Consider the following 12,211-nt stretch of genomic DNA (forward strand, 5'->3'; position numbering starts at 1 on the left):
TTAGCTGCGATCAAATGCAGGCAGAGTTTAGGTGTGCTAACTGTGCTGGTTATTGTGGTGAGATTGTTCTGCCGTTTTATAGTATGGTGCTATGACAGAGCACAGTGCAGTTGGATTCGGTTACATACTGAGAGCGCTGTTGATGCGGCTGAGGTATTTATCGATGTTCAGTGAGGTCCAGTTGAGGGAGGTCAGGCCTGGTAGAATGGCTTCATCCACCTTAGCAACATGAGGCATCACCAGTTGCTCAAAGGCACTCTGGATCTTAGCCCGGACCCTGGCGTTCTCTGTCAGAACCAGCTGTGGATGGGTGTCAGAAATAGAGAAATTACTAATAACCCTTTACTTAATGCCTGTCGTTATAATGCTTTCACCCTTATAATGTTTTCTAATCATCGCATTAAGATTTTCCTGACTAAATCCCAGCCCATAGGACTTTCTACTCAGTTCAAAGTGAATTGAAATAACAGCCCTTTTATTACTGTTGTTGAGTCTATATAAAGCTTTTTAAAGATAAAGGATACAGTATGATGCTCAATATGCTTCAGTTGATCAATAGGCATCATGGAATACCTAGTGTACCTGCAGCTTGTTGTAGTTCTTCTTGAGGGCATCTTGTTTCTGTTGTAAGATGACTGCGAAGGGAGGAATCTCCAGCCTCATCCTGGACATGCAGTCTGTCTCCCTGATCTGTGTCAGGATCTGGGGGTCAAAGTTGACAAACAGGTCCCCCGTATCGGGACATTTGACCAGTAAAGAGGCCTGGAGGCCCAGTCTGACCTCCTCGATCTGGGGAGTGAGAAAGAGTGAGAGAGAGAGAGCGACAAAGAGAGAGAGAGAGAGAGAGAGAGAGAGAGAGAGAGAGAGAGAGAGAGAGAGAGAGAGAGAGAGAGAGAGAGAGAGAGAGAGAGAGAGAGAGAGCGACAAAGAGAGAGAGAGAGAGAGAGACAAAGAGAGAGAGATGTAGAGAGAGACAGAGAGAGACAGAGAGACAGAGAGAGAGAAATGGAGAGACAGCAAGAGAGTGAGAGAGAGAGTGATAGAGAGAGAGAGAGAGAGAGAGAGAGAGAGAGAGAGAGAGAGAGAGAGAGAGAGAGAGAGAGAGAGAGAGAGAGAGAGAGAGAGAGAGCAAGCGAGAGAGTATGAGTGATGTGAGTCATCTACAGTACGTCTGTGGGAAATCAACAAGTAAATCAAAAGTCATATCAGTCTTGCCAACTACGACAGCACAAACAGATCTGGGACCAGGCTCTAGATAAGGTACAGATAAGCATTAATAACAGTAACAGTTAACGCTGCTATGCTACTGGTGTATAGGTCCAGCCAGTACACCAGAGACCATATCAAGCGTCTCAGAGCATGAATGCTGATTAATAATCAGTTTTGCCTTTAACATCACAATGAATAAGATAAGCAGGAGGGACTCTCTCACCTGCTTCATCCATCCATGGTGGTAAAGCATCTCAAACTCCAGCAGCACCCTGGCCACCCTGTTGTAGTTCTTGATGATGCGTTTGGCCTCGGGCGTAGCCAGCACCCCAGGGTCTTCCTGAAACAGATCCATGGGTTCCTGGATCCTCCGGTACAGCTGGCGGGCCCACAGGATCTTACCGGCTACCGGGGGCAGGTCCCGGCCAATGGGAGGCTCCATCTTCTGCTTGGTGTAGTTACGGGAAACCATTTCTATGTCCCTTCCATAATTTTGAAGGATCTGCTCATACTTCTCATCGATGCCCAGGTCTGGAATGCCCAGTCTTAGTGATGTAAGGGGAGATTTTGATATCAAATTGAGAATGAATTAAATGAATTAAAGGTTGGTTTGAAATAGAGGTGGACTGAAATAACGGTACCTTTCAAATTTCTTCAGTACATTCAAAGCCCTCTCTGTGTTTTGAATCTTATCGAATGTGTTATCCATGAAGGTCTTCAGCTGATTCTGAAAGCAAATGAACACAACAAACAATTGTGCAAGTAAATTATGAGATTATTTAGATGTGCTGTGTTATGATTTACCGGTAAGGTCGTTATAAAGTGTAAACTTACATGCAAGTCAGTGGTATTTTTACAAAACTCATCATAGTCCTGATCAAAGTCTGTTCTTCTCTGATCAAGGAAACTGTAGTGCTTTTTCTTCATAGTCATTACAATGCTCTGAAAATAAAAGACAGACAAGTTATTTTTCTAGTCTTTCCAAAACTCTTGAGGCTTTTGATAATTTCTTGTGTCTGTATTCATTCCAACCAAAGTCAACAGACTGTCAACAATGTTTCAGTTGAATGTTGTGAAACTGTTGGGTTTAATTTCATTTTAACCAGAGTAGGAGGCTACATAATAGAGAATGTAGAATGATGATGACATGCAGGTTCTGGCTGGACACCATCCCTATTTAAAGATCCTCCATCTACAATAGCAGGGATGAACAGCAGCGTATAAAATAGCAGTAATTGCTCCGATGAGCAGCTTACCATAAAATATGTATATCCTGACTCTGGTGAACAAACTGTCAACTTTCACAAAAGGCCATCGGGACTTAGTAATGGATCAGCTTCTGCTCAATTATCTGACACACGGAAACGAAAACTAATGCTAAGTTCAACGCAATCAAATAAATTGAGGACAAAACAAATGTTTGGGTAAATGTTAAGATAAACACCAGTGAAATTAAATATAAAGTAACAAATATGTCTGTTTACTTTCTGAAATGGCTCCCGATCATTACAGTTAGGATTTTAGTATGATTATATGCTTGGTAGAGTTGATGATGATGATGATGATGATGATGAGGCATGCACTGATGGACAAAAACAAGGACCAAAAAAATGATGTGGCAAAAGTTACCTCCCATTTCCCCTGCATTTCTGCAGTCTGTCCAGCGGTAGCAATAGAAAGAGCAGATCTAACATTACTACACTTGCAGGGATAAATACTAAAGGTTAACATCTAAAAGGGTAACATCTAAAAAGGTAACGCCTAAAAAGGTAATGCCTAAAAAAGTAACGTCTAAAAAGGCTAATGTCTAAAAAGGTTAATGTCTAAAAAGGTAATGTCTAAAAAGGTAATGTCTAAAAAGGTAATGTCTAAAACGGTAACATCTAAACAGTACTCTAATCTCTCGACCGTGTACCTGAAACGTGGTTGCCATAGTTTCCAGGCCTTCTATCTTGGAGTCCTGTAGGGCTGAGTAGGTAGTGATGGTGCTGAACATGTTGAGGATCTTGTAGAGGCGTCGTTGGAACGTCTCAAACTTCCCAAAGATGTACATCTCACTGAAATCAAACTGTCTCTCTGAGGGACTCTGCTCCAGCTTCTCCTTGGTCTTGTGGAAGCACTTCTGGTACTCCTATAATCAGATAGATGGGATCCAGATGAAAAGTCATTGGAGGAGCATGGAAAGGAAGTTATACTGTAAAATATTGTGAGAAGTACACTATATATACAAAAGTATGTGGACAGCCCTTCAAATTAGTGGATTCGGCTATTTCAGCCACACCCGTTGCTGACAGGTGTATAAAATGGAGCACACAGCCATGCAATCTCCATAGACAAACATTGGCAGTAGAATGGCCTTACTGAAGAGCTCAGGGACTTTCAACGTGGCACCATCATAGTATGCCACCTTTCCAACAAGTCAGTTCGCCAAATTTCTGCACTGCTAGAATTGCCACCGGTCAACTGTAAGTGCTGCTATTGTGAAGTGGAAACGTCTAGGAGCAACAACGGCTCAGCCGTGAAGTGGTAGGCCACACAAGCTCACAGAACGGGACCGCCGAGTTGTGAAGCGCGTAGTGCATAACAATCGTCTGTCCTCGGTTGCAACACTCCCTACCGAGTTCCAAATTGCCTCTGGAAGCAACGTCAGCACAATAACTGATCGTTGGGTGCTTCATGAAATGGGTTTCCATGGCCGAGCAGCCGCACACAAGCCTAAGATCACCATGCGCAATGCCAAGCGTCTGCTGGAGTGGTGTAAAGCTCGCCGCCATTGGACTCTAGAGCAGTGGAAATGCGTTCTCTGGAGTGATGAATCACGCTTCACCATCTGGCAGTCCGACGGACAAATCTGGGTTTGGCAGGTGCCAAGAGAACGCTACCTGCCCCAATGCATAGTGCCAACTGTAAAGTTTGGTGGAGGAGAAATAATGGTCTGGGGCTTTTTCATAGTTCGGGCTAGGCCCCTTAGTTCCAGTGAAGGGAAATCTTAACGCTACAACATACAATGACATTCTAGACTATTCTGTGCTTCCAACTTTGTGGCAACAGTTTGGGGAAGGCCCTTTCCTGTTTCAGCATGACAATGCCCCCATGCACAAAGTGAGGTCCATACAGAAATGGTTTGTCGAGATCAGTGTGGAAGAACTTGATTGGCTTGCACAGAGCCCTGACCTCAACCCCATCGAACACCTTTGGGATGAATTGGAACACAGACTGCGAGCCAGGCCTAATCGCCTAACATTAGTGCCCGACCTCACTAACGCTCTTGTGGCTGAATGGAAGCAAGTCCCTGCATCAATGTTCCAACATCTAGTGGAAAGCCTTCCCAGAAGAGTGGAGGCTGTTATAGCAGCAAAGGGGGGACCAACTCCATATTAATGCCCATGATTTTGGAATGAGAATTTTGAAGAGCAGGTGTCCACACACTTTTGGTCATGTAGTGTACGTAAAGGATGTTGTGGTATATATTATCTCTAGTGTATTGATAATATATTTAAGCAATAAAGCCCGAGGGGGTGTGGTATATGGCCAATATACTACGGCTAAGGGCTGTTCTTATGCACGACGCAACGTGGAGTGCCTGGATATTGCCCTTAGCCGTGGTATGTTGGCAATATACCAAACCCCTGAGGTGCCTTATTGCTATTATAAACTGGTTACCGACGTAATTAGAGCCGTAAAAATAAATGTTTTGTCATACCAGTGGTATACGGTGTGATATACGACGGCTTTCAGCCAATCAGCATTCAGGGCTCGAACCACCCAGTTTATAATATTTTATAGATTAAAGCTTTTAAGGAACTGTACTTTCAAAAAGCACATTTATTTGTGCCTTGATTTAGCACACTATTTTAAATGATCTGGTTAAAGTGTGTTGAACAATTACTTGGCATATGAAAGCAGTACCTGGTTTAGGTGGATAGCAGCTTTGAGTTTCTCAGCTACAACACCCTGAGGCTGGTCCCATATGGATGCAGAACCGTTGTTGGTGATGTAAGCCTTACATGCTGTAATCATCAGGTTGGTAACCTAAGACATGGAGATACAGAAGAAGAAAGGATACATTTCAGGTGCCTCTCTAATAAGTAACCTCGATGGGATGACTGGTTAAAGGGGTTTGGAGGGAAGTACTGTAGACAGCACTTCAGATAACATGAGACCAGGTGGTGCGGCCAAATGCACCAAGAACATCAAAGAAGAATTGACAAGATTGATTTTAATACACTTCTAATGATTAAATGTAATACATTCGGCAGCTTTTAATTTGGAGCGAGATTTACAGTCACCTATTCTTCTTGGTTGTTACATACAGTATCTTGGCAATAATGACCTTGACAAACAGGGAGGTGATCTTCTCTGAGGTGTTGTAGTAGCGGGAGATACTGTGGATCATCCGGATGGCGTTGATCAGGCCTGGAATGGCCTCTACCATCGACACCTGCGTTCATTTAGCATACAATACAATCATACAATGATGAGTTTTCAAATCCATTAAGATCGATATACATAGTGGACGAGTTTTGCAGATTAAGCTTAGTCCAGCATTAGGCATAATCTGTGTCCGGGAAACTGGCAAACTATGTCAGTCTGTAGTTAGTAAGTCTTAGAGGAAGATGAGTTGTCATACTGAAAACTGTATACAATATTAGTCTCTCACAGGGTCACTGTTGTATAGCGGGTCACAGAACTTCTCCAGAGTGTAGAGGTACTTCACATTGTCCTTGGCCTCATTGGCTGAGTCAGTGATCCTGGTGTCCAGCTCTCGCCAGGACTGGGGGGACAGATACAGTCATCAAATATACACTGTACCTATTCTGCTACATTAATACAGAAAACACCAGCTGAATTCAGATATGAGAGCCATGTACAGTAAGCATAGAGAAGTTTTATATTTCTAAATGTGACTGGCTCCCACGAACGAGTCTCAAGTCGAAAATCGAAATTGAGATTTGTACATTTTATTAGCAGGCCTTTAACATCTACTCCTGTGTTACGAAGGACATGGTGTAACAGTTTGCTCACCTTGATGAGTTTGGACTTGGCCATCATGAGCACGCCCAGGACAGCCTTGACGTCGGGGCTCTTGAGCTGGTCCAGGAGGTAGTTGAAGCGGGACATGCGTTTCTTCCAGTGGTCCAGCTCGGCCCGCGGCCCCAGGTCATCTGCCTCCTTCCTCAGCTGGTCACTCTCAGCCAGCACCTGGATACAACACAATCACTGCTGATTGGGGAATGCAATATCTGTAAACTGTATTAGATGTGGTGGATCTTGATGTAAATCCTGAGTTGCCTTTCTTAATTGCCCCTGAGGGGATTAATACAGTTTTATTGTATTGACTTTATTGAACACACCCCCACCCACAATAACACAGGTCCATGGAGGGGAAAGGTATCCATGATGCTATTGAGGTTCAATCTATCTTACCTGTTCAATCTGTTTGAGCCACACTTTCATACAGGCCTCTATCTTCTCTGTTGCCTCTGTGCTGTTAGCCACAGCAATGTAGTCAGACGGGCCTTTCAGTGTCTTCAGGTCAAATACGTCACACTCTTTTAGGTTGACCTAAATGAAACGATTAATGATGTCAATTGTATATTCGTATATTCGTAATTGCAAATTGACATTTGTTTGTTTTGATAAGCATGTGTGTGTGTGTGTGTGTGTGTGCGTGTGTGCGCGTGTGTGTGGATTTGATTATTATTGAAATACTTATTTTCTGTGTATTTAAGTATTTTCAAATAATGTGGCCTGAATAAACTACATCTATTGGAATTATTTTAAAGTACTTTCAAATAGTTTTCTATAAAAAGCCTACTATTTCAAAGTATTTTTAAATACTTATTTGAAATACTATTTTCTGTCACGCCCTGGCTCTGGGGACTCTAGTATGTTGAGCCAGGGTGTGAGTTTTCATGTGTGTTGGTTCTAGTTGTTGCATATCTATGTTGGCCAGGGTGGCTCCCAATCAGAGACGGCTATAGCTCGTTGTCTCTGATTGGGAGTCATACTTAGGTAGCCGTTAGGCATTCATTCAGTGTGGTTTCTTGTTCCGTGTTGGTTTGTGTATGTAACCAGGGACGTCACGTTTTCGTTTTGTTGTTTTGTTCGTGTGATCATTATATAAATAAATATGTTCGCATTCAACGCTGCGCCTTGGTCCTCCTCTCTCCCCGACGATCGTGACAGAAGAAACCACCAAGACTGGACCAAGCAGCGTGTCCAGGAGCCATCGCCAGGGAGATCTCTAGCAGATCTCCTTCGCCTCCTCGACTGGGTCAAGCCGGGTGAGGAAGAGAAGGGCTTGACATGGAAGCAGAAGGGCGAAAGGCTGGCGAGGGACATGGAGACCTGGTCCACGGGTAGGAGAGACGCCCAGAAATTTTTTAGGGGGGGGCTAACGCCGTGGACGACGGGCCAGCAGGAGACCGCGGCAGAGCGGCCCAGCGGGTTGGCAGAGGAGGCCGCCAGGTTACGGGGGCCACTGGTCGAAGAGGGGATGGAAGGTGTAGAGGCACGGCGAGAGGTACTGGGGTGTGTTACCAGTCCGGTCCGGCCCATTCCAGATCCCTGCGTAGGACCAGTGGTGTGTGTCCCCAGTACGGTCCGGCCTGTTCCTGCTCCCCGCACCAGGCCAATGGTGCGCGTCGTCAGCCCGGCTCGGCCCGCTCCTGCTCCCCGCACCAAGTCAGTGGTGCGCTTCGTCAGCCCGGCTCGGCCCGTTCCTGCTCCCCGCACCAAGTCAGTGGTGCGCTTCGTCAGCCCGGCTCGGCCCGTTCCTGCTCCCCGCACCAAGTCAGTGGTGCGTTTCGTCAGCCCGGTTCAGCCCGTTCCTGCTCCCCGCACCAAGTCAGGGGTGCGTTTCGTCAGCCCGGCTCGGGCCGTTCCTGCTCCCCACACCAAGCCAGTGGTGTGCGTCGACAGTCCGGCACAGCCCGTGCCTGTTCCACTGGTGCCTGGTTCAGCACGGGTCAGCTGCTTCACGCCGGAGCTAGAGCAATCCGCTCCACCAGTGTGCAGTCCAGCTCCGGTCAGCAGGGCCAGACCGGACCAGGGGTACTTTGGGGGGTTAGAGAGCGAGTGGGGATCATGCCCGGAGCCGGATCCGCCGCCAAGGCAGAGTGCCCACCCGGTCCCTCCCCTGTGGTATTTGGTTGGCGCGGTCGGAGTCCGCGCCTTTAGGGGGGGGTACTGTCACGCCCTGGCTCTGGGGACTCTAGTATGTTGAGCCAGGGTGTGAGTTTTCATGTGTGTTGGTTCTAGTTGTTGCATATCTATGTTGGCCAGGGTGGCTCCCAATCAGAGACGGCTGTAGCTCGTTGTCTCTGATTGGGAGTCATACTTAGGTAGCCGTTAGGCATTCATTCAGTGTGGTTTCTTGTTCCGTGTTGGTTTGTGTATGTAACCAGGGACGTCACGTTTTCGTTTTGTTGTTTTGTTCGTGTGATCATTATATAAATAAATATGTTCGCATTCAACGCTGAGCCTTGGTCCTCCTCTCTCCCCGACGATCGTGACATTTTCAAATACCTGGGTTAAATACATGGGTGTGTATTTGAGTCAGTGTATTTGAGTATTTTCAAATACATTCCAATATTCAACTACTGGTCTTTTCAAATAAAACATATCTGAATAATTACTTTGAAATGCATGTGAAAATAATTGAGATAATTGAAATAGTATTTGAAACCAGATTGGCTGAGCGTGCACATTTCACCTCCCTTCTCCTGCAGGCTCTCCTGCGCCCCGGCCAGCACAGACACAAAACTGTCCAGTGAGCTGATGAAGTCCTGTTTAACTGACTGGGCCTGTGGACTGGCCAGCTCTCCCCAGCCGTGGTTCATCTTCTTCAGGGTGGGTATGAAGATCTCTGACAGCAGCTGCTCCACACTTTTAAGCATGCCTACCTCTGTGGTGTCCAGCATGTTGAAATTCACCTCCTACCAGGGCCAGATATTTTTAGATAGACATGACCACACAGTAGGCCAGGGGATTTTTAGATTTTTACATTTTTAGTCATTTAGCAGACGCTCTTATACTGGCCCCCCGTGGGAATCGAACCCACAACCCTGGCGTTGCAAACGCCATGCTCTATCAACTGAGCTACATCCCTGCCGGCCATTCCTTCCCCTACCCTGGACGAATTGTGCGCCGCCCGTGAGTCTCCCGGTCGCGGCCGGCTGCGACAGAGCCTGGATTCGAACCAGGATCTCTAGTGGCACAGTTAGCACTGCGATGCAGTGCCTTAGACCACTGCGCCACTCAGGACACATTGACACCATTTTAGAAGCAAAGATTGGGCTGACGCGTCATACTGTTATTCATGTTGTGTGCTTTAAGCAGTTTGCCTGAATGCAAGGATAAATAGCGTTATGAATGATAAGAGCATTGTTATACGAAAATTGTTTAAGCCTTTAGACATATAAATATTGACAAAACGTATAATGCCGACTATGTGTTGGATCAGGGCTCTCCAACCCAGTTCCTGGAGAGTTACCCTCCTGTAGGTTTTCAATCAAACCCCAGTTGTAACTAACCTGATTCAGCTTATCAACCAGCTAATTATTAGAATCAGGTGTGCTAGATTAGGGTTGGAGTGAAAACCTACAGGACGGTAGCTCTCCAGGAACAGGGTTGGAGAGCCTTGTGTTGGATAGTAAGGTGGAGACTTACCCTGTGCACATTCTCAGAGGTGATGGCCTTGGAGGGGTTGGCTCTTGTGAAGAACACACAGACACCAGTCAGAGCCACATCTTTGCCCTCGGTGACAAACACCTTGGCCTTCTTCCTCCGGTTGGGGGCCAAGGCAGCTGCTGCTGCTGATGCTGCTGCTAGGGAGACAAACGAAGCAGTTCCCCACTATATCATCTTTATGACAGGAAGAAGTGTAAGAGACATTACTCTATCTGGAGTTATCCTCTCTGTTAGCGAGATTCAACCTCTTTGTCTTTGAGCTCTAACTCTACTATTAACTGTGTTATTACTCTATTATTATATTCCCCTATTACTTCCCTGCATGGCCAATCATCTCACCTGCTTCAGCTGGCTCCACATCCTGATAGTAGAACATGATATGAGGAAGTCCCTCAGCCACAAAGAACTGCTCCATGCGCTCAATCTATGGGAGACACGTTCATCACAATCACCGTTTCCACAATTCATTTACCTTTACTTGATTCAATCGCTTTTGCACAAGTTATTACCATACAGGTAATCTTGAAACGAAGAACCAAATGTTGCATCCGCAAGCAGTGGCCAGCTACTCAACAGTCTGTCACAAGGGACCACACTACAGGGGATTGATGGAGGTGGAGCAGTGATGAAGTGTTATGCCCTACCTGAGTTCCCTCCAGAATGGCGTCCTCCACGTCAGCCTTCTCCAGGCCCAGGCAGGAAGCCACGATGCTGAGGACGTAGTCATGTCTGCCATCCAGCTGAGCTCTCTTAGCCTCACGCTCCTCTTTCAGCTTTTGCTGCAAACAGAGAGACAGAGAGAGGTATCATCAAGTCAACCCCAATACAGACTCAAACTGGACGGATTGCTTCGACAAGAGGTGGAACCAAATTTTGATTAATATTCCATCCCAGAAACAATTAATGTAATTCAAATGGTAATGATGACTGGCTACAACAGGGTCATACTTTGAATGCAACAATCTCACTGTTAGATATGAGAGAGGATTGAAGCTCCCTTTTGCTCCTTCTAGACTTTGAGTCAGCCATTGTTCAAAAGGTTCACAGAATGACAATCACTGTCACGTCAGCCAAGACAGCAGAATTCAGGACGCTTGTAAACTCCATTGAAGAAATGTCAGACAAAAATACAGTATCTTCAATATATACTGCAGCTTTGTTATTAACAGTAGAAATCCATTAAAAAACAGTAAAAAACATAGCAAAATCCCACACGAAGAAGTGAAAATGAAAGTGATAGCCTATTGCTTCATGGAAATCTCTTGAACCATGACCTCCGATAAAACATTGTCCATATACTCCAGACTCTTGAGCTGTGCCTCTTTCTCTGTGTCTTCTCTACCACTCCTACCCACTAGCTATCCACTTGTTATATACAGTCAAATATCCAGACAGTAGCACAAACAGCACAGATAGAACATTACCATCACACTCTGGCTAGCCTATAACACTACCCTGGATAGCCTAGTGGCTGGGGGCCTCATGTTAAAGAGGACAGACAGAATAGAGATAGTAAAATCTACTACAATGAGTTGCTTGGTAACGGCAGGAAAAAGGCAAGGCAATAAATGAAGCCGACTTTGTGTTGTATATCGTGGGCCGGATGCAGATGCTTTCAAACTCTGGTTTTATGTTCCCAATTGACAGTCCGAAATTTAGCCTGTGTTGTCTGGAGAGGTTTTTCATTCTAGGTCAAGCTACCTTTTACTTGCACGGGTCAGTCTATTTTTGGATCTAGGCCCTTTTGGAGCAGCACATTGCAACTTAACAGCAAAACATTTTATAGCTACTGGCCAGACCATTTACCAGCAGATCAGGAATACTAAGCACACTTAAGCTTTTCCTGCATTTCTTTGCATCTACACTGGCATGCTACTATTTGGCAAACACTATACATTTGCCCCTAAGAATGCATTCGATGCCATGGATAAAGTGTGGTCACATTCAGACTGTTGAGTTATTCATGCCAAACCGGCTCACTGGTCTGTCTCTATTGCACTTTAAAGACGTCTTGGCCAAGTCTGAGTCACATTTACTATGGCTTAATTGATAACCCCAATGGATAAGCCCAATGGAAAGATAGCTCCACATGAGTTCCATCCAGGTATCAGGTGGGAGTAGAAGAAGGCTGCGGAAGAAGATAGCAGAAGAATATGGCTAAAGATTTACAGCAAGCCTTGATGTCATGCATCAGATCAGAGGCAGCAGCCAGCAGTCAACAAGCCTGGACACGAAAGACCAAACACAGCTATTGACCTATTGGACAAATACAAGCCCCAGACTGCATCCTAAATGGACCCTACTCCCT

The 12,211-nt window shown here is 45.6% G+C and overlaps 1 protein-coding gene across 1 annotated transcript in view; it reads right to left on the reverse strand.

Moving 5' to 3' along the window:
- The window catches only part of LOC311108249 (dynein axonemal heavy chain 5-like), a gene marked incomplete at its 5' end in the record, with an annotated part of 67,401 nt that overhangs the window by 45,915 nt on the left and 9,275 nt on the right, over positions 1–12,211 (reverse strand). Inside the window, 15 exon segments of the mRNA XM_084150870.1 lie at positions 129–300; positions 583–789; positions 1,433–1,754; positions 1,851–1,936; positions 2,044–2,151; positions 2,839–2,865; positions 3,125–3,340; positions 5,119–5,241; positions 5,543–5,650; positions 5,870–5,983; positions 6,235–6,411; positions 6,637–6,774; positions 9,883–10,037; positions 10,243–10,327; positions 10,548–10,682. Coding sequence (XP_084006996.1) covers positions 129–300; positions 583–789; positions 1,433–1,754; positions 1,851–1,936; positions 2,044–2,151; positions 2,839–2,865; positions 3,125–3,340; positions 5,119–5,241; positions 5,543–5,650; positions 5,870–5,983; positions 6,235–6,411; positions 6,637–6,774; positions 9,883–10,037; positions 10,243–10,327; positions 10,548–10,682 — 2,173 coding nt within the window.

This window comes from Coregonus lavaretus, assembly GCF_964263955.1.
Source record: "Coregonus lavaretus genome assembly, chromosome: 3".
NCBI classification, from domain to species: domain Eukaryota; kingdom Metazoa; phylum Chordata; class Actinopteri; order Salmoniformes; family Salmonidae; genus Coregonus; species Coregonus lavaretus.